Below are 19,338 nucleotides of genomic sequence, written 5' to 3' on the forward strand. Positions count from 1 at the left end.
CACCGTGCCTGGTTGCTGTGCCGCACTGCAGCGGGTTATGGGCGGGTCAGCGTCCTTTTGTCGCCTAGTAACAGGGAAGGCGGAGGTGTCTGCGGGCTCTAAATTGCAGTATTCCCGGATTCGGTGTTGCTTGAGATGTTGTGGGACCTTAATCTTATGATAACAAGTGAGAAATTAATGAGTTTGGGGCAATTAGTGTCAGAAGGGTGGGGGAGGGCATTTCATTGGGACCCTCGGCAAGAACGTGTCATTGATTGTACAGGTACAAACGCACTCATGTCCCATTGTGTGAAACAAATGGTGTATTATTTCATTTTTGTCATCTCTGGGGTGTCCGGCGCCCCAGGCAACCCGGCCAGCCAAGTCGCGGCCCCCTGCGCGGCCGTGCGTAAACGAAGACGCGTGTGCGCAATCATGCGTAAACGAGGGCGCGCTTGCGCAACCGTGCGTAAACCAGGGCGCGCGTGCGCAACCGTGCGTAAACCAGGGCGCGCGTGCGTAAACCAGGGCGCGCGTGGGCTGCTGGACCTGCGTCTGCGAGTGGCACCCGCTTAACCTCCTTCTTTTGCGGACTAGGGGTAGGCTGCTTATGAGGTTCGTGCCTGGCGCCTCCAAGCTTTGCGCCCTAGGAACGTTCATCTTGTGCCTGCCCTTAGTTCCAGCACCAGCACTGCGTGCCTCCCTCAGACTGTGTGACGTGCCTTGGTCTTAATTGGTCTTCATTTTTTATTTATTTTTCTATCGTTTTTGAATTACTTGCCCACCTTTTTCCTGCTTTTAAATGGGGCAGGGTCACTGACCCCATCTAAAAAAAAAATTCTCTGTAAGGCTACAATGTATTGTATTATTGCTGCTACTCACCTTTCTACTCAATTCCTCTGCTATTCATACAGTTATCCAAATCAATGCATGGTTGCTAGGGTAATTTAGACCCTAGTAACCAGATGGCTGAAAGTGCAAACTGGAGAATAAAAATGCTGAATACAAATGCTGAGAAAAATAACTCCAAAAACACAAATAAAAAAAAAAGTGAAAAACAGTTGCAAATTGCCTCAGTTTATCACTCTCTACGTCATACTAAGGGGCAGATCAAGGGTCGAAGTGAATTCGAGGGAATTTTCGAAGTATAAAGATTCTAAATTCGAAGTAATTTTTTGGATACTTCGACCATCGGATAGGATACTACGACTTCGACTTTGTTCGATAATTGAAGTACTGTCTCTTTAAAAAAACTTCTACTTCAATTCTTTGCCAAATTAAACCTGCCGAAGTGCTATGTTAGCCTATGGGGACCTTCTAGAGCACTTTTCTACGTTTTTAGAAGTCGAAGTAAAATCGTTCGATCGTACGATAAAAAAATGTTCAATTCTAAGTATTTAATTGTTCGATCGACCGATTTTACTTTGACCGCAGAATACCAAAATTTGATGAAAAAAGTTTGAATTCGATGTTCAAATTCGAAGTATTAAAAGTCAATTTAAAGGTGAACAAAGCATTTAATGTTGCATGGTTAAATATATAGATATGCAAATGTTATACGTTTTCGCACATTCTGGGTGTAGTTTTGGTGACTTTAGGTGGCTGAATATATTTATTAATTGACTGGATGTTTTGTGCTTTGCTGGTAGGCCATGAATACAGGGAAAGCTCTTACAGAGAAAATGTTGCATTAAAATCCATGCAGAATGATATTGCTGTGAAACCTGCCCTTTCTGTATTCTTGCTCATTGTTGGGACCTGAACCCATAGAGGGAAAAGTGGGTGTTCCAGACATTCATAATCTGATGACACTTTGCACACTACAGTACAACAAATAAGCCCATTTGGAAGCAGAAGAATAAGACTGATAATTCAAAATCTATAAAATACAATAATGAAGACCAATTGCAAAGTTGCCAGGATTGCTTGCCTCATACCCACGCTTCTATACACGTTGGCCTAGCCGCCATCTTCTTTCCTCTCCCAGGGCCAGAATGAAGATCCTAAAATAGGGGGGGAAAGTCTGACAGCTGATGCTCATTAGAATACTGAAAGCTCGGAATTACACAAAGGCCGTCTCCCATAGACTCCATTTTATCCAAATCAGAATTTTTAAAAATGGTTTTCTTTTTCTCTGTAATAATAAAACAGTACCTTGTACTTGATCCAAACTAAGATATAATTAATCCTTATTGGAAACAAAACCAGCCCATTGGGTTTATTTAGTGGCACATTTAATTAGCTTGAGTGAAGGAATAGAATAAAAAAAACTTCTAATTTCGAAGGTTTTTTTTTGGCTACTTCGACCTTCGACTTCGAATCGAACGATTCAAACTAAAAATCGTTTGACTATTCGACCATTCGATAGTGGAAGTACTGTCTCTTTAAAAAAAACTTTGACTCCTTACTTCGCCACCTAAAACCTACCGAAGGTCCCCATAGGCTTTCTAACCTTTTTTTGGTCGTAGAAAAATCGTTCGATTCGAAGGATTTAATCGTTTGATCGACGATTTTTTGTTCGATCGTCTGATCAAACTAATTGCGGTAAATCCTTCGACTTCGATATTCGAAGGATTTACCTTCGGCAGTCGAATATCGATGGTTAATTAACCCTCGATATTCGACCCTATGTAAATCTGCCCCTTAATGTTTGCATGATTTTATAATAGACTTAATGTATGAAGATCCAAATTACAGAAATATCCATTATCCAGAAAACCCCAGGCCCCAAACATTCTGGATAACAGGTCCCATACCTGTACTACTGGCGCAGTCAGGCATGTTTTTTTTTGCAAAGAGAAGGAGGGTCTGAAGCAAGAGATTTTAATCGTGTGCCTAAAAAATTGGCAGCTTCCAGATAATACACCCCTTCCTTATCCATTAGACTTTATACAAGAAACCAAGCTGTAGGAGAACAGGCTCTAAACACAAACACAAGAAGGCAAAAAAGGGCCAAAACTGTCAGAAAATGTGTTTTATTGTTGAAATTAAAAAAGGAAAGCCAAAGAAAGCAGAGACATAGTCATTTTGTGCCGCTGAAAATCCGTGTTTGTTTATGTTTTTTAGAAAAATACCACTGGATCACTTTTCCAAGAACAAATGCTTTTTATTGGTGTGTCGGTGGTACAGTTACTGAGCTGCTGGAGCATTATAAAGGCCACAGGAACCACTGACAGAATCTGTTCTCAGATTTGAAGGAAATGGCGAGCAGGCAGAGGAAAAACTCAAGAACTGATGCCAACCCCATGGCAGAGCCCACAAGTTCTGGTATTCACTCATTCCATACAAACAGGCCTGGCAAGTCTGATCTCCCAGCCATTGCTGGAGTTGGTTTAGGAGTTCCAGATGCAAAACCGCCTAATGTCGGGTTGGCATCCAAACCAGTAAAAACCTATCCCAGCAATGCCAAGCCTGTCAGGATTGGAAAGTCTGTTATCAGCAGATCGGTGCAGGTAAGAGTAATTTTTGTGCATAAATGGGAAAATACAAAAGCTCTGCTAGTCAGTGCCACGTGATCATCTCGCAACAATATTATAAGTATATCATATCCCAAGCCTTGTAAATTGCAATACATAGCAAATATATGTACCTTTACAAATATACATATAGCACTGCTAACTCTATCTGCACTATACTCACATATTTCAGTGCTAATAGTAGTGTGTTATATCTAAATAATCTGCTACTTTAACATATTCTAAACATAGAGTGATTTATTGAATATTGACCAATTTCAACCTATCTCTGTATGATCTATCTATCATCCATCCATCATCTATCTATCATGTCACTCTCTATATCTCTCTCTCCATCTATCATCTATCTATATGTGTGTCTGTCTCTATCAATATTTCTATCTGTCTGTCTGTCTGTCTGTCTGTCTATCTATCATCTATCTATGTGCCCATACATCAGCTATCTATCTATCTACCATCTATCTATGTACCCATACATCAGATATCTATCTATCTATATCTAATCCAGGACTTTCCAAAGTCAGGCCCGCTAGCCAATTGCGGCCCTTTTTCAGATTTACACCAGCATGAAATTAATATCTAGATGTTTCATCTCTATCTATCATCTCTCTCTGTCTATCTATCTAATCTATCGATCATCTATCTATCTATCATCTATCTATATCTCATCCAGGACTTTCCAAAGTCAGGCCCACGGGCCAATTGCGGCCCTTTTTCAGATTCACACCAGCCTCCATCATGAAATTAATAATAACGAGGCCCCCCAGCACAGTGCAATCAGGAATCCCATAGCAGTAATATTTGGGCACATTAGTGAAATGATCTGCCACTTGGTCTATACTGCTGCCTGTGTGCTGAAGGTGTTAGTAAAGGACATGTAACGGCACATAGTGACGCACCGCTCTCACATACTTTTTTAGGGCTGAAGGTGCAACAGACGTACTGATGTGCCAGTACAGTGAACTATGCGACGTATGCGAGAGCGGTGCGTCACTATGTGCCGTTATGTGTCTATTGCTAACACCTTCAGCACACAGGCAGCAGTATAGACCAAGTGGCAGATCATTTCACTAATGTGCCTTAATATGACTGCTATGGCTACGTGATTTCTTGTTTAAATGAGGCACAGAGAATAAGTCCAAACAGACTCCACTTCTCCACTTCCTAAATGCCGTTTGGACACTCCTGATCTAATCTATCCATCATCTATCTATATCTATCTATCTGGAATTTTAAAGACATGGAAGTGGAAAGTGTGACATCTAGTGGTGGAGGAGAAAACATCTATCTATCTCTCTCTGTCTCTCTATCTATCTATCTATCTATCTATCTATCTATCTATCTATCTATCATCTAGCTATCTATATACTCATACATCAGCTATCTATCTATCTACCTATCGCTATCATCTATCTGTCATCTATCTATCATTTATCCATCTATCTATATAGTCTGTCATCTATCTATCTATCTATCTATCTATCTATCTATCTATCTATCTATCTAGATGTTTCATCTCTCTCTCTCTGTCTATCTATTTAATCTACCTATCATCTATCTATCATCTATCTATATCTAATCCAGAACTCTCCAAAGTCAGGCCCGCGTGCCAATTGCAGCCCTTTTTCAGATTTACACCGGCACTCAGCCTCCATCATGAAATTAATAATAATGAGGCCCCCCAGCACAGTTAAATCAGGAATCGCATAGCAGTAATATTTTTTTAGGGCTGAAGGTGCAACAGACATACTGACATGCCAGTACAGTGAACTTAAGACGTATGCGAGAGTGGTGCGTCACTATGTGCCTTTACGTGTCTATTACTAATACCTAAAGCACACAGGCAGCAGTATAGACAGTGGCAGATCATTTCACTAATCATGTGCCCAAATATTACTGCTATGGCTACGCAATTTCTTGTTTAAATGAGGCACAGAGAATAAGTCCAAACAGACTCCACTTCTCCACTTCCTAAATGCCGTTTGGACACTCCTGATCTAATCTATCCATCATCTATCTATATCTATCTATCTGGAATTTTAAAGACATGGAAGTGGAAAGAGTGACATCTAGTGGTGGAGGAGAAAACCTCTTACTTGACACACTCTCATAGAGACATTTATAATGAAGAGCATTGAGACAAGCGTGCAATCTAATCTAAAGAAATATCCCGACTGAATCATTGGATGTTGCACAATTTGGTGATTTATTAAAAGTTTTTTTTTCATATCAAGGGAGTTCTGCTCTATTCATTGAGATAAAAGTGTAATTTGCCTGTGCACCCCAGTAAATTAATTTTGATGGTGCTCACCTCCACCTTTTTTTGGCCTCAAAGCAGGTGTTCATTTTTTAATTTTTGACATGGAGGCAAGTTTTGGAGGCTTAAATACAGAGGGGCAGATTTACTAAGGTTCGAGTGAATTTTTGAAGTACAAAAAGTACGAATTTCTAATCAAATTTTTGAATACTTTGACCATCGAATAGGATACTATGACTTCGACTTCGATTCAAAGTAAAAATCATTAGACTATTCGACCATCGAAGTACTGTCTCTTTAAAAAAACTTTGACTTCAATACTTCACCCACTTAAACCTGCTGAAGTGCTATGTTAGCCTATGGGGACCTTGCAGAGCAATTTTCTAAGTTTCTTATATTCGAAGGAAAATCGATCGTACGATAAAATCGTTCGAAGTACGATCAGAGTACGATCGTACTACGATCGGAATACAATGGTATGATGAATAAAATCCTCCGACTTTGAATGTCGGAGGATTCTATTAGATGGTCGAATTTCGTCGACCCTTGATAAATCTGCCCCCAAGTGTTATGCCAAACAGAGTCTCCTCTGGGCAACAAAATAACCAATTACAGCCATTATTTGGCAACCCCCAGGAATGTTTTCATGCTTGTTACATAGTTACATAGTTAAATGGGGTTGGAAAAAAAAATCCATCAAGTTCAACCCCTCCAAATTAAAAACCCAGCATCCATACACACACCCCTCCCTACAGTTGGATTGTGGCTCACAGGTTAAAAAAAGGTTGGGGACCCCTGCTGTAGGAATGACTCCAGAGCACACAGCAAATTAGGGAGTGCATACAAAGTATTGGCTCACAGCCATTGTCCTCTCTGCACAGGTTTTTAAAAATGTGCACCGAGAAAAATCTTGGCACAGATGACCAAAATTACAGGCAACATTTTTGCTTAATTCTTCGCTGATCATTGAAACTTGGTGGGGACGGCTGCACAGCATTCACAAAGAGACATTTGTCTCCAAGAAACAGAAGATTGGTTGCACCTCTTCAGACCAGATCATACTGGGCAAACTAATTAAATACTCCATATAAAAATCAAAAGGAATTGTAAGCTCAAATGCTATTGATATAAGAAAATTCTCAAGCAATTGATATGAAAGCTGCATTCTATTTTCAGACTCTTATGAGCACAATAAAACAAACCAGCAGCCCCCTGAGAAGCCTTTGTATAAGAAGCAGCTCATCTCACAGCCTAACAAGCTGCAGAGTAGAAGGGGCTTTGTTTATACAGAGGCTTCTCAGTCAGTAGACTGGTGATTTGTGTTGACTTTGCTATTTGAATGTTCAGCACAAGCCCTATTCATAGACTAATATTGAAAAAAAATACTGCTTTTTTAATGAATTCTGTGTTTCTGGCACTGAATCATGAATTACCTGACATATGGGGGATTCCAAACATTTTGACTATGATCTGACTGGTGGCTGTCACTTCTTGATGTGGCAGTCAGCATTTCCTATCAACAGTAACCTGTTAAGAATGTGTATGGCGATTAGAGTAATTTCTAGTGTTTTTTGACCCCTACACATGGAGCCAGAAGATGTGTCCCATGTGTCTTAAGCATTAACCTGGCTATGAGCTTTAATTAGCTTTTTATTCAGCAGCTCTCCAGTTTGCAATTGCAACAATCTGGTTGCTAGGATCCAAATGACCATAGCAACCATGCACTGATTTAAATAAGAGACTGGAATATGAATAGGAGATGCCTGAATAGAAAGACGAGTCATAAAAAATAGCAATAACAATAAATGTGTAGCCTTACAGAGCATCAGGGCAGTGACATCTAGGAAGTGCAGAATGGAAAGTGAAAGTAATTGTCTGCCCCACTTCTATGCCTAAAGGTGGCCATACACAGGCCGATAAAAGCTGCCGACAAACCAAGTCGGCAGCTTATTGGCCCGTGTATGGGGCCACCCGATGGGCTTCCCCGATCGAGGTCTCGATTGGATGGGACAAAAAATCCCGTCGGATCGTGGTCGCATCTGTTCGTTGATGCGTTCCTGCAATCCGACCCCCATTCCCATTCGTTAGGATCCGATCGTTGGGCCCTAGGGCCCACGATCGGATCAGCCCGATATTGCCCACCTCAAGGTGGGCATATCGGAGAGAGATCCGCTCGTTTGGCGACATCGCCAAACGAGCGGATCTCTCTGTGTATGGCCACCTTAAGGCAATATGTGATTGACAGCTGATATTTGTAAACAAGTTTATAATGGGTATCAATATGTTAATAAAAAAAAATAAAGAATTTGTGTTTGATGATTATGTTTAATTTGAAAAGGATTTTTTTATTACACAGCGGTCCGCTTTAAAAAACTGCCATCTTACTGAAAGTGTGAGATAATAAACGTAATTCCCTTGCTTCCTTTAGGTATCTATTAGTGAAGAAAACGTGTTTCTCTCTCAGAATGAAGCTTTGCTGAAGGAGAACTTTTTACTCACTGCAGCTCTCAAGGAAAAAGAAGTTACCATTGTAAATCTAAGGAAAGTCCTTGAAGAAAAGGTGAAAAACTGAACTAAAACCCTGCGTGAAGATGTGTAGTTTGCAGAAGGTGTTTTATTAGTGAATGGTAAAATATGGACATATGGGGGTATAGACTATTTTTTAGTTTGTTACTTTTTAGTGTAGTCACCAACATATTCTATGATTTGTGTATGGTACGTTGAGAGAGAAATAAAATGAAGATTGTGTTCATGGGAACTTACAGTTTACTAACAGAGTGGAGGACTGCAGGTTGTAGCTGGTAATATACATATACATTACTTCTTATAATATATTGCACATAGAAATTCCGTGGTATTAAACATAGAAAAGGCATGGCATTATAGAGGTATGGGACATGTTATCCAGAATGCTTGGGACCTAGGGTTTTCCCGGATAACGCATCTTTCCGTAATTTGGATCTTGAAACTGTAATCTACTAGAAAATCATGTAAACATTGAATAAACCCAATAGGCTGGTTTTGCTTCCAATAAGGAATAATTATATCTTAGTCTGGATCAAGTACAAGCTACTGTTTTATTATTAAAGAGAGAAAGGAAATATTTTTTTTTAAAAATTTGGATTATTAGGATAAAATGGAGTCTATGGGAGATGGAACAAAGAAGCAATTCACTGGGCAGGGCAAGCCCTTGCTAATTTATTGCAGGGTGCAATGTTTTGGGGTAATGTTTCAAGCATCAAAGATGCCAATTCCTCTTTAGCTGTGCTAACGAGGCTTAATTGGGGCGCCAGGGTGTGCGAGTTGGACCTACTTCCTACCACCACTGTCTATGGTAAATGGCCACCCCCTAATTCAGAGCTTTCTCGATAACAGGTTTCTTGATAATGGATCCTATACCTGCTGTGTGTTCTAGGATGAATTGTACATTAAATTAGCATGGCATGTATAGTTCCATGCATCCTGGGATATTGCAGATGGAATTAGCACTGGGATAATATTAAAGCTTAAAGGAACAATAACACCTAAACATTACAGTGTTTTAAAGTAATGAAAATATCATGTACCCTGCACTGGTAAAATTGATCTGTTTACTTCAGAAACACTACTATAGTTCATATAAACAAGCTGCTGAGTAGCAATGGCGGAAACTGAAAAAAAGGTTATATGGCACAGGTTAAATAGTGGATAATAGATAACACCATTATGTTCTACAGAGCTTATCTGCTGTGTAACCGGAGCCTTTTCTCATTAGAATGGCTGCCCCCATTGCTACACAGCAGCTTATTAGTAGTGTTTATTATAGTGTTTCTGAAGCAAACACAGCAGTTTTACCAGTGCAGGGTAGTACTACATTATATTGTTTACTTTAAAAGACTTTAATTTTTTGATGTTCCTGTAAGTGGAAATTTTAACATCACCCACCACCTATAAACAAAGCTAAACTTGATCAGTGCATCCAGGTAAATTTGCAGTAAAGGGATGTGCACATTTGTTAGGAGTTTTAGAATGGATTATGGAAGATATAGGTATAAGTATACTGTAGGTCTTTGGCAGAACAATGAACATGGGTAAAGCATGGGTAGAGGGGAGACAGAGGTTAATATAGTTTAGGGCTTTGAACGTGAGAAACTACATTTGTAATTAGAAGAAGGAGGCAGCCAATTACTTTACTGCTAAAGTCTATGGGGCAAATTTACTTACCTTCGAAGTTGCGCCAGCATTGGCTTCGCCGCACTTCGCCAGGGCGCCGCTAATTCACTAAAATCCGTTGTGCTCAGGGAGGTGAAAGGTAGCGAAGTTGCACTAGCGTTAATTCATCAAGCAAAGCGAAGTTACACTAGCGATGCCTAATTTGCATACGGCGCCAAGTAAAAGTACAATGGACGTATATGTAGCAGCAAATACATTACACTACACAAGCCTGGGAAAGCTTCAAAACATAAAATAGAGTTGTTATTTTGCCCTATACATGTGCCCACTATATAGTTTAGGTGCTACATGTTAGGAAAAAAAAGTACAACCTTTTTCAGCCTATCACCCTTAAAAAAGTAAAAGACACCAGCCAACTTTTTTAGAAGCAAATAAATATCTACTCTATTGCACTTCGCCTGGTCTGAGGTGGCGAAGGCAAGTCTGGCGCAAGAGGTAACGGTCAGTAAAATACGCAAGTTAGTGGATTAGCATAGTTACGCCCCTTCGCCATAGCGCAACTTTGCCTGCCGTAAGGGTGCGATAGAGTAGGTCTACTTCGCTAGCTAATTTAAGCCAGCGCCCGTTAGTAAATCGGCGAAGTAACGAAATGACGTCACACTGGCAAATTTTCGCTAGCGTTAGCCACTTCGCCCTTTAGTAAATTTGCCCCTATAGGTGGTCATACAAATATGTTGGCAATGTGGCCATTGAATTAACATGGTTTGGAGCTACAATAGTGTGCTCTCCTGACTGATATTTATTTGGAATTGAACAAATAGCTTTTTTTAACCATAACTGTTTTCTTTACTACCTAGTATGTATAAAATCATCTGGTCGTAATTAACTTTATGTAAAAGGGAGTGATAAAATTACCCTGTAAACTGTTTATTTATTTTTGTATATAATGTGTGCACCCTTGATTCTCCTGTGCTTATAGCACTCATGCCACATGTGGGAAAATAGGGGCCTATTTATTATGCTGTTTTAAACAAAATTTACCAATTTTGATGATTTATTTACATCAGATTTGCTGCCTATATTTTACACTGCTTCAGACCTTTGCAAGTACGTTCCAGCGGAAGTTGCTCAAAGAAAAAACACGTACAACATTACCCCATTTTTACAGAGTTGTGTGGCAAATTATTCCACCACCGTCGGAGGGTCGCCATTACTAAGGCTCGCCAGGGTGGGGGGCCGCTTTGGGGAGCTTTTAGCTGCTTATATTTCTCATGCACCTTCTTTTTATTGATACCAACACCTTCCTATTTTTATAGGAACATGTCAGTATAACTTTCCTTATCTGTTGTGTCCCCCATTAAACTCTGAGCCTCGGGGTCACTCTATTGTTACCCCACTGAATGACATCAATAAATAAGATCTCCTTTGCAGACACTTCATTATACCAAAGATTTAGAAGCTGAAATAAACAGTCATGCGTTAACAAAGGATCAGCTGGAAGAAAGCCAGAGCTTGGTGCAAAAGAAAGACCAGTTGCTAAAAGAGAGGATTCTACATTATGAAAAAGTAGCCCAGGAATTGCAAGATCAGGTTAGTTCCGTCCTCTTCATTCTACATTGATTTCACAACTATCACATGCAGCTATGCATGGCCAGATGCATCCAATGCAATTCCTGGAGCATGCCCATGAATTAACTGTCCATTTGTGCCTTTGTGCTGTTTAAAGTAGTTGGTAAATACAGGGCTCCCTCTTTGCATGTACAGGATATTAAGAAGGCTCAGCCATGTAAAGGCTTTGCCATGCCTTTGATAAATGAGACCTTATTCTGTGATAAATGAGACCTTAGTGCTGTCAAGTTTATGTTACTGGAATATTATTTGGCTTCTCTTTCTCATTTAGCATGAAGAGAAAGTGACTTCACTGCAGACACAAAGCCAGCTAGAAATCAGAAGCCGAGATGAAAAGATAAACAAACTGAAACAGCAGATATCGGAATTATTCAAAGACAAATCATGGTAGGTGCCATATTGCCTTGAATAATATTATATTTTGATTATTATTCATTGTTACCGCTTAGATCAGCTGCATGGGACCTATAGTTCTGCACAATTTACTATCATCAGCAAAAATAGAAACAGTACTTTCAATGCCCTCCTCCGGGTCATTAATAAACAAATTGAAAAGCAAAGGACCTATTACAGAGCCCTGGGGTACTCCACTAACAACACGAGTCCAATTTATCACCACTCTTTGCAATCTATCCTTCAGCCAGTCCTCTATCCAGGTACAAATACTATGTTGCAGACCAATATTCCTTAATTTAACCATTAACCTTCTGTGTGGTATTGTATCAAATGCTTTAGCAAAGTCCAAGTAGATCACATTCATTGCCATTGCGGAGTCAAGGTTCCTTTTCAGCTTCTCATAAAAGGCAATTAAATTTGTTTGGCAAGATTGGTTACACATAAAATCATGCTGGCACAAACTCATAGTATTATTATTTGCAATGAAGTCCAGTATCTTATCCCTTGACACCCCCTTTGTAAAATTTCCTACCACTGAGGTCAGACTAACTGGCCTATAGTTTTGAGGCTGAGAACAGGATCCCTTTTTGAATAGCGGCACTACATTAGCAATTTGCCAGTCTCTCGGCACCATACCAGACCTCAATGAATCCTGAAAAATTAAGTAAAGCGGTTTTGTAATCACAGAGCTACATCTATAAGTACCCTGGGATGAAAACTACCCAGTCCCGGAGCTTTGTTTATCTTCACATGTTCTAGTCTCTTTTAAATTTCCTCATGTGAACTATGCATCATTAGTTGTATTACTACAATTGGGACTATTGAAAAAAAAATGGTGTGTGGTTGAAAATAGAGAAGCTGACAAAGAGTTATTTTCATGTATGTGGCCCAAAAGTATAGAAATTATTTTGTTTTTATGTGAGAGCTATTTGTGTTTCTCATTACATCATCATACAGGGAACATAAACAACAGACGGACGAGTATCAGAAGGAAGTTAATCGGCTGGAAGAAGAAGTTCGGTCACTTCACTTGCAGTTAAAAAGAGAGAGCACATTAGTGAAGGTTAGAAACTGGCACTGCAATATATTTGCTAATAAATTTAGGTATAATTTTGGTAATTTCTTAAATCAGTAGTATCAACAATAATTGAAAGTCTTTTATGCATTTTAATAATGTACTGTTGCCCTGCAGTGGTATAAAAGTGTGCTTTTACGTAAGAAACACTGCTACAGTTTATATAAATAAGCTGCTGTGTAACCAAAGGGGCAGCCATTCATGTTGATACTGGGCATACATTTGCATAATTAAAGGGGTTGTTCACTTTTAGTATGATGTAGAGAGTGATATTCTGAGACAATTTGCATTTGATTTTTATTAAAGGAGAAGGAAAGGCAAAATTAAATACTTATCTCCCAGTAATGTACACCCCAAGGCCTCTGCAATCGCTAAGTTAGCAAGTAACACAGTCCACTGTAATGATCTTTAATCCTTCTCCTCGTGCCATCTTGGAAAGGTAACGGACGCTTTCTTCACCTCTTATCCGTATTGCGCATGCGCGAAAAAAACCCCAACTTTAACCCAGGAGTGCGTCACTACTGACGTAGCGCTCATTAAGAATCATCGCTAGCAGATCAGTAGTGGCAGCACGAAGACAAAGAATCACACAAACGCGGGTCAATGATGACGCTCACAAATGCAAATTAGCAAGCGCGTCATCTTGATTTGGAGCAAGGAAGCACCCACAGGACTTGCACAGTAGATGGAAATTACACCGAATGCGCATCGTCTGCCTCTGGCAGCAGGACACAAGCAGACTGTGTACAGCGTGACGTCACCCGAGTCCACCGATGCAGTCTGTCTAGCAGCGCTACTGCTTCCACTACATACCATGTAGAAAACTTTTAAAAGGCTACGTAAATTGCTTTGCCACAAGCCTTGGATTAAAGGCTTATTTATAATTTGACTTTCCTTCTCCTCTAAATTTGTTTTTTGTGTTATTTAGCTTTTTATTAAGCAGCTCTCCAATTTCCGATTTCAGCCATCTGGTTGCTAGGGTCTAAATTACCCTATTAACCATGCATTGATTTGAATGAGAGACTGGAAAATGAGTGGCCTGAATAGAAAGATGAGAAATCAAAAGAAGCAATAACAGTTAATGTGTAGCCTTACAGAGCATTTGTTTTTAGATGGGGTCAGTGATCCCTTTTGAAAGCTGGAAAGGGTCAGAAGCAAAGGCAGATAATTAAAAAAAACTATAAAAAATGAAGACCAATTGTAAAGTTGCTTAGAATTTGACATTCTACATAATACTAAAAGTTAACTTAAAGGCGAGCCACCCTTTTAACAAGTAAGCTATGTATAATATAATAGATTTAGGTATTACTCTGGAAGATAAACAGGAGAAAGATATTCAATGCTTTCTACAGAACTATGGAATGAAGTTGCCAAGAAATTTGTAGGTGCTGGATGAACTGATTGTTCATGGCGTTACTGGTCATTTAAAGGGGCAACTGTGCTATAGTGGAGGCTTCCTCAACCTGTTACAATAATCTAAATTATTACAGGTTTTGAGATAATGAATTTCATTTGTATGCTTTCTCAGCCTTAAAGCTTAGGGTTTATAAGGTTTATGGCACAAAGGGAGCTTTTCAACTGACTGAAAATCACCCAAAATCCCCTACCACCACAAATTCAGTGTAATCCCAAATGATTTCACGTTTTTACGTTGGCTGAAGTGTGGCCCATCAGCCTCAAGGGGTACAGCAGTATGGCAAATGCTTGTTTGTCTTGTTCTCAGAAAAGCAATAAAACATTTTACTTCTGCTGAACATACAGTTTAATTAATGTATATACTGAAATATTGAGACAAGAGGGATAGGCTGTTTATAACAACACTGTTTCATATAACATTGCATTCCTGTCTCTCACACCCCCTTCATGCCCCCGGCCCTGCTCACTTCATAATTCTCCTGTGGGGTCATGAGTTGTAGAAAAGAAACTGCATTTACTGTAGATTTAGAACACTAAACAGGTCAGAATAATTAAGTATTTTGTGATCTCTTCCAAAGGAATGTGATCAGTGCAATAAATGGAAATCAGCTGTGGAGGATACTAAGTTACAGCTAAAACTGAAAAATAGGACCATCGAGGAACTCCAATCGATGTGCCAGAGGTTCCAGAAGCAGCTCATAGAACAAGTACGAAATGACAAAATAACAACAGCTCACAAAGCTGCCATTAACACTTGCGTTTTAAGGGGAACTATCGCAAAAAAAGAAAATTTAAGATAAGCTTCATCTCGTGAAAATAAGAAACTCTATAAATATAATCAATTAAAAATTCTGTACCATTTCCTAACCAGTCATGCAGTGCTCTCTTCATTTTCTCTTTATGCTGGAGCCAGAGTTTACAATTCTGATTCTGCCTCCTGCATGCATCGAGAAAGATGGCTGAATACTGGGGAATACTGAAGATTAACTTAATTTCAGAAAAGGTACAGGATTTTAGAAAAGTTCCTTATTTTCATCAGATGAAGCTGAAATAAGTTAACTTAAAATTATATTTAAAATGTCATTTCCATGTTCCCCATCAATATTGTTTACTTTTATTTCTCATGTAAAGCAAACTCTATTCTATTGTTATAAGTGATGTTCAGACCTACACTATGGTCATGGATTTATCAGCAATGAAAAACAACAATAAGGGGGTTATTTACTAAAATCTAAATTTATCTCATAATATTACTAAAAAAAGCTCGACCAAACTCCCACGTCCGATTTTAGCTTATTTATTAATGAAATAACTCGATTTAATTGGATCATGAAAAACTTGATAAAATCAAGCAGAAACTTGAATTGTACAAATTTTTCGGGCTTTTTTCCTGAAGCGCTCAAAATTTTAGAGTTTTTGGCCAAAAAACCCAAAATGGTCAGCTTTTTAGGCTAAACCAAGCGCAGACCACAATAAGTTCAAATTGGGATAGGCGCCTCTCCCATTGACTTATACAGGACCTCAACAGGTGTTACATGGTGGGTTTTCGGATTCAGGCTTTTTGCAGCATCGGGGTATAATAAATCTCGATAAAAGTAGAGTTTTTTTTCCATGAAAAATTTTGAGTTTTTGCCAAAAAAAAAGATTTTCATGGAAAAATTTTAATGTTTTTTTCCATGAAAAATTTGAGTTTTTGCCAAAAAAAATGATCAGAAAAATTTGAGTTTAGTAAATAACCCACTTCAATTATATTATATATATCAATTATATATTACGTCATATAGAAATATAGGGCAGTCCTAAAAAAACCAAAAAACAGTGTACTAGAATGATAAGATTCTATTTAGCTCGAAATGGCTCAGTGTAATGATATTGTTCATGAAATTGCATTACCTTTATCTATAAACTGCCTTCTTTCTCCTCAAAGGAAAAGTTACAGAATATACTGATAATGAAGAAGAGCAGCAGCAGCAGCAGCAGCAGCGTGCAGTAATTGTTCTGCCTTCCTTCATCCTGGACTTTCTTCAATTTGATTTTTTTTTTCATGTACAATGATCGATTGCTAAGCCTTTTTTAACGTTACTTTACTTTGATCAGATCAATGTACTTTAGGTGATTCTGACACATGCTGGGAAATGCCTACCGTCTCCAGTCCGGTACATCTGAAGCAAACAAACTCATAAAATGTCTTCGCTTTGCAGGTTTTTTTTTTACGAATAACAGAATTGTAGTTTATAATGAAAGTGGATATTTATCTATACTGCATATGTTAGTAACACATTTAGGGCAGAGACACATGCTCAGATTCGGGGAGATAAGTCTCCCAGTGACAAATCTCCTCTTCTTCAAGGCACAAAATATAAAATATAATGTTTCTTCACTGAAATCTGCCAAGCGTGTTTGTGCCAGAGCCAACTCGTAAGAAGAACGATACTGCTCACTGTAGGGGCTGAAATTGGCCTGCAGTCTAATAAGCTTTATAGAATAAGAGCTTCGCCTGATTTACAGGAGTAGACTGTATCACACTTTATTGCAGTGCCAGCGTTTGCCTGTGTAGCCCTACATAAAGCTCTAACTTCAGGTCAATAAACAGTAGAATGGCATTTGGGAAAGGAGTCATAGCTACTCACAATTAGCAGTAACACTGCATCACTGCTCAATTTTCACCATCATTGGTCATTTGAACGCACTTTTTTACCAGGTGCTGACAAAGCCTTATATTCAAACCCTTGGGAAAGTCCCAAAATGCCAGGGTCTGGGGCAGAAAGTTGTTATAATGGTAGCAAGCTGCCCCAATACTGTATTACCAGCCTGCAGTTGCACCTTTGCTGGCCTGCTCATGTCACAATCCATAGGGTTTTACCCTTGTTTGCAGTATGAGCAGGCCAACATGCAATGTGGGTTTTGCTTCTATGTGCATTTTAAGGGTTGAGGGGTACAAAGCGGTTGTGCCTAGAAGGGGCAAGAAAAGGAAATCTGGCTTTATATACAATACATATTGTTTTTAGCCAACGTGCACAGCATTTTCAGCAGCTTTCTTAAAGGCGAACTATCCCTAAAATGAAAATGTAATATAAGCTTCCACATACTGAAGTTAGAAACTTTCTAAATACAATCAATTAAAAAAATGTTTTATTTCTGAAAATTTAGATTCACTATTCCTCTCTCAGCATCTGTTTCACTTCATTCTGTCCTCATGCAGCTGTTGGGTGTCAGATGAATGATCCAATACAGTCATATGAAAAAGTTTGGGAACCCCTCTTAATTCTTTGGAGTTTTGTTTATCATTGGCTGAACTTTCAAAGTAGCAACTTCTTTTTAATATATAACATGCCTTATGGAAACAGTAGTATTTCAGCAGTGACATTAAGTTTATTGGATTAACAGAAAATATGCACCATAACAAAATTAGACCGGTGCATAAATTTGGGCGCCCCAACAGAGATATTACATCAATACTTAGTTGAGCCTCTTTTTGCAAATGTGACCACCTCTAGATGCCTCCTATAGCCTTTGATGAGTGTCTGGATTCTGATGGGAATATTTTTGACCATTCTTCCATATAAAATCTCTACAGTTCAGTTAAATTTGATGGCTGCCGAGCATGGACGGCCTGCTTCAAATCATCCCATAGATATTAGGGGACTGACGGCCATTCCAGAATATTGTACTTATCCCTCTGCATAAATGCCTTTGTAGTTTTTGAAGTGTGTTTAGGGTCATTGTCTTGTTGGAATATCCAACCCCTGCGTAACTTCAACTGATGAACATTATCCTGAAGAATTTGTTTATATTGGTTTGAATTCATCCGACCCTCAACTTTAACAAGGGCCCCAGTCCCTGAACTAGCCACACAGCATGATGGAACCTCCACCAAATTTGACAGTAGGTAGCAGGTGTTTTTCTTGGAATGTGGTGTTCTTCTTCCACCATGCAAAGCGCTTTTTGTTATGACCAAATAACAATCAGTCCAAAGCACTTTGTTCCAAAATCACTGTGGCTTGTCTAAATGAGCTTTTGCATTCAACACTTTGTGGCGTGAGTGCAGAAAGGGCTTCTTCTCATCACCCTGCCATACTGATGTTCTTTGTGCAAATTGCGCTGAATTGAAGAACGATGTACAGATACACCATCTACAGCAAGATGTTCTTGCAGGTCTTTGGAGGTGATCTTTGGGTTGTCTGTAACCATTCTCACAATCCCCCGCATATGCCGCTCCTGTATTTTTCTTGGCCTGCCAGACCGGAGTTTTACAGCAACTGTGACTGTGACCTTCCATTTCCTGATTCCATTCCTTACAGTTGCAACTGACAGTTTAAACCCGAGATAGTTTTTTGTAGCCTTCCCCTAAACCATGATACTGAACAATCTTTGTTTTCAGATTTTTTGAGAGTTGTTTTGAGGATCCCATGCTGTCACTCTTCAGAGGAGAGTCAAACAAGCACAACTTGCAATTGGCCACCTTAAATACCTTTTTTACATGATTGGACACACCTGCCTATGAAGTTCAAGTCTTAACAAGCTAATCCAACCATTTTGGTGTTGCCAGTAATCAGTATTGAGCAGTAACATGCATTCAAATTAGCAAAATTACAAGGGTGCACAGCCAGTTTTTCACATTTGATTTAATTTCATACAACTAAATACTGCTTCACTAAAAATCTTTGTTCAGAAAACACCCCAGTACTCCTGTTCCTGGGAAATGAAAGACATACCACGGTTGTCTTTTTGTTGAAAGTGGAGTAAATTATTATGCAGACTGAGAGGGGTTCCCAAACTTTTTCATATGACTGTATAGGGGGGATTCCCTTTCCTAGCAGATGTATTAGAGCTCACTCAAATAATGGATTCCAGTATGAACAGAATCTAACAAAATAACTGCCTTTTGCACAAATTCTGCATGTAGAGTGACAGGGTTTCTGGTGATTTTAATCAAAAGTGCTCTAATAAATCTTATT

General features: G+C 39.1%; 1 protein-coding gene across 1 annotated transcript; it reads left to right on the forward strand.

Annotated features, from left to right (window-relative positions):
• The first annotated feature begins 15 nt into the window (after positions 1–15).
• LOC108716595 (coiled-coil domain-containing protein 18) lies at positions 16–17,496 on the forward strand. Its single transcript, XM_018262846.2, has 8 exons — positions 16–166; positions 3,046–3,431; positions 8,141–8,272; positions 11,296–11,454; positions 11,765–11,880; positions 12,847–12,952; positions 14,959–15,087; positions 16,308–17,496. Exons 2-8 carry the CDS (start codon positions 3,180–3,182, stop codon positions 16,371–16,373), a joined length of 960 nt encoding a protein of 319 aa, XP_018118335.1. The 5' UTR covers positions 16–166; positions 3,046–3,179; the 3' UTR covers positions 16,374–17,496.
• The last annotated feature ends 1,842 nt before the right edge of the window (positions 17,497–19,338 follow it).

Source organism: Xenopus laevis, chromosome 5L (assembly GCF_017654675.1).
Source record: "Xenopus laevis strain J_2021 chromosome 5L, Xenopus_laevis_v10.1, whole genome shotgun sequence".
Lineage (NCBI taxonomy): Eukaryota > Metazoa > Chordata > Amphibia > Anura > Pipidae > Xenopus > Xenopus laevis.

Coding starts and splice junctions, on each gene's coding strand:
- LOC108716595 (XM_018262846.2), top strand. CDS start 3,180: ATGGCGAGCAGGCAGAGGAAAAACTCAAGAACTGATGCCAACCCCATG. Junction 8,273..11,295: donor GGAAAGTCCTTGAAGAAAAG/GTGAAAAACTGA, acceptor TCTCCTTTGCAG/ACACTTCATTATACCAAAGA. Junction 11,881..12,846: donor TTATTCAAAGACAAATCATG/GTAGGTGCCATA, acceptor ATCATCATACAG/GGAACATAAACAACAGACGG.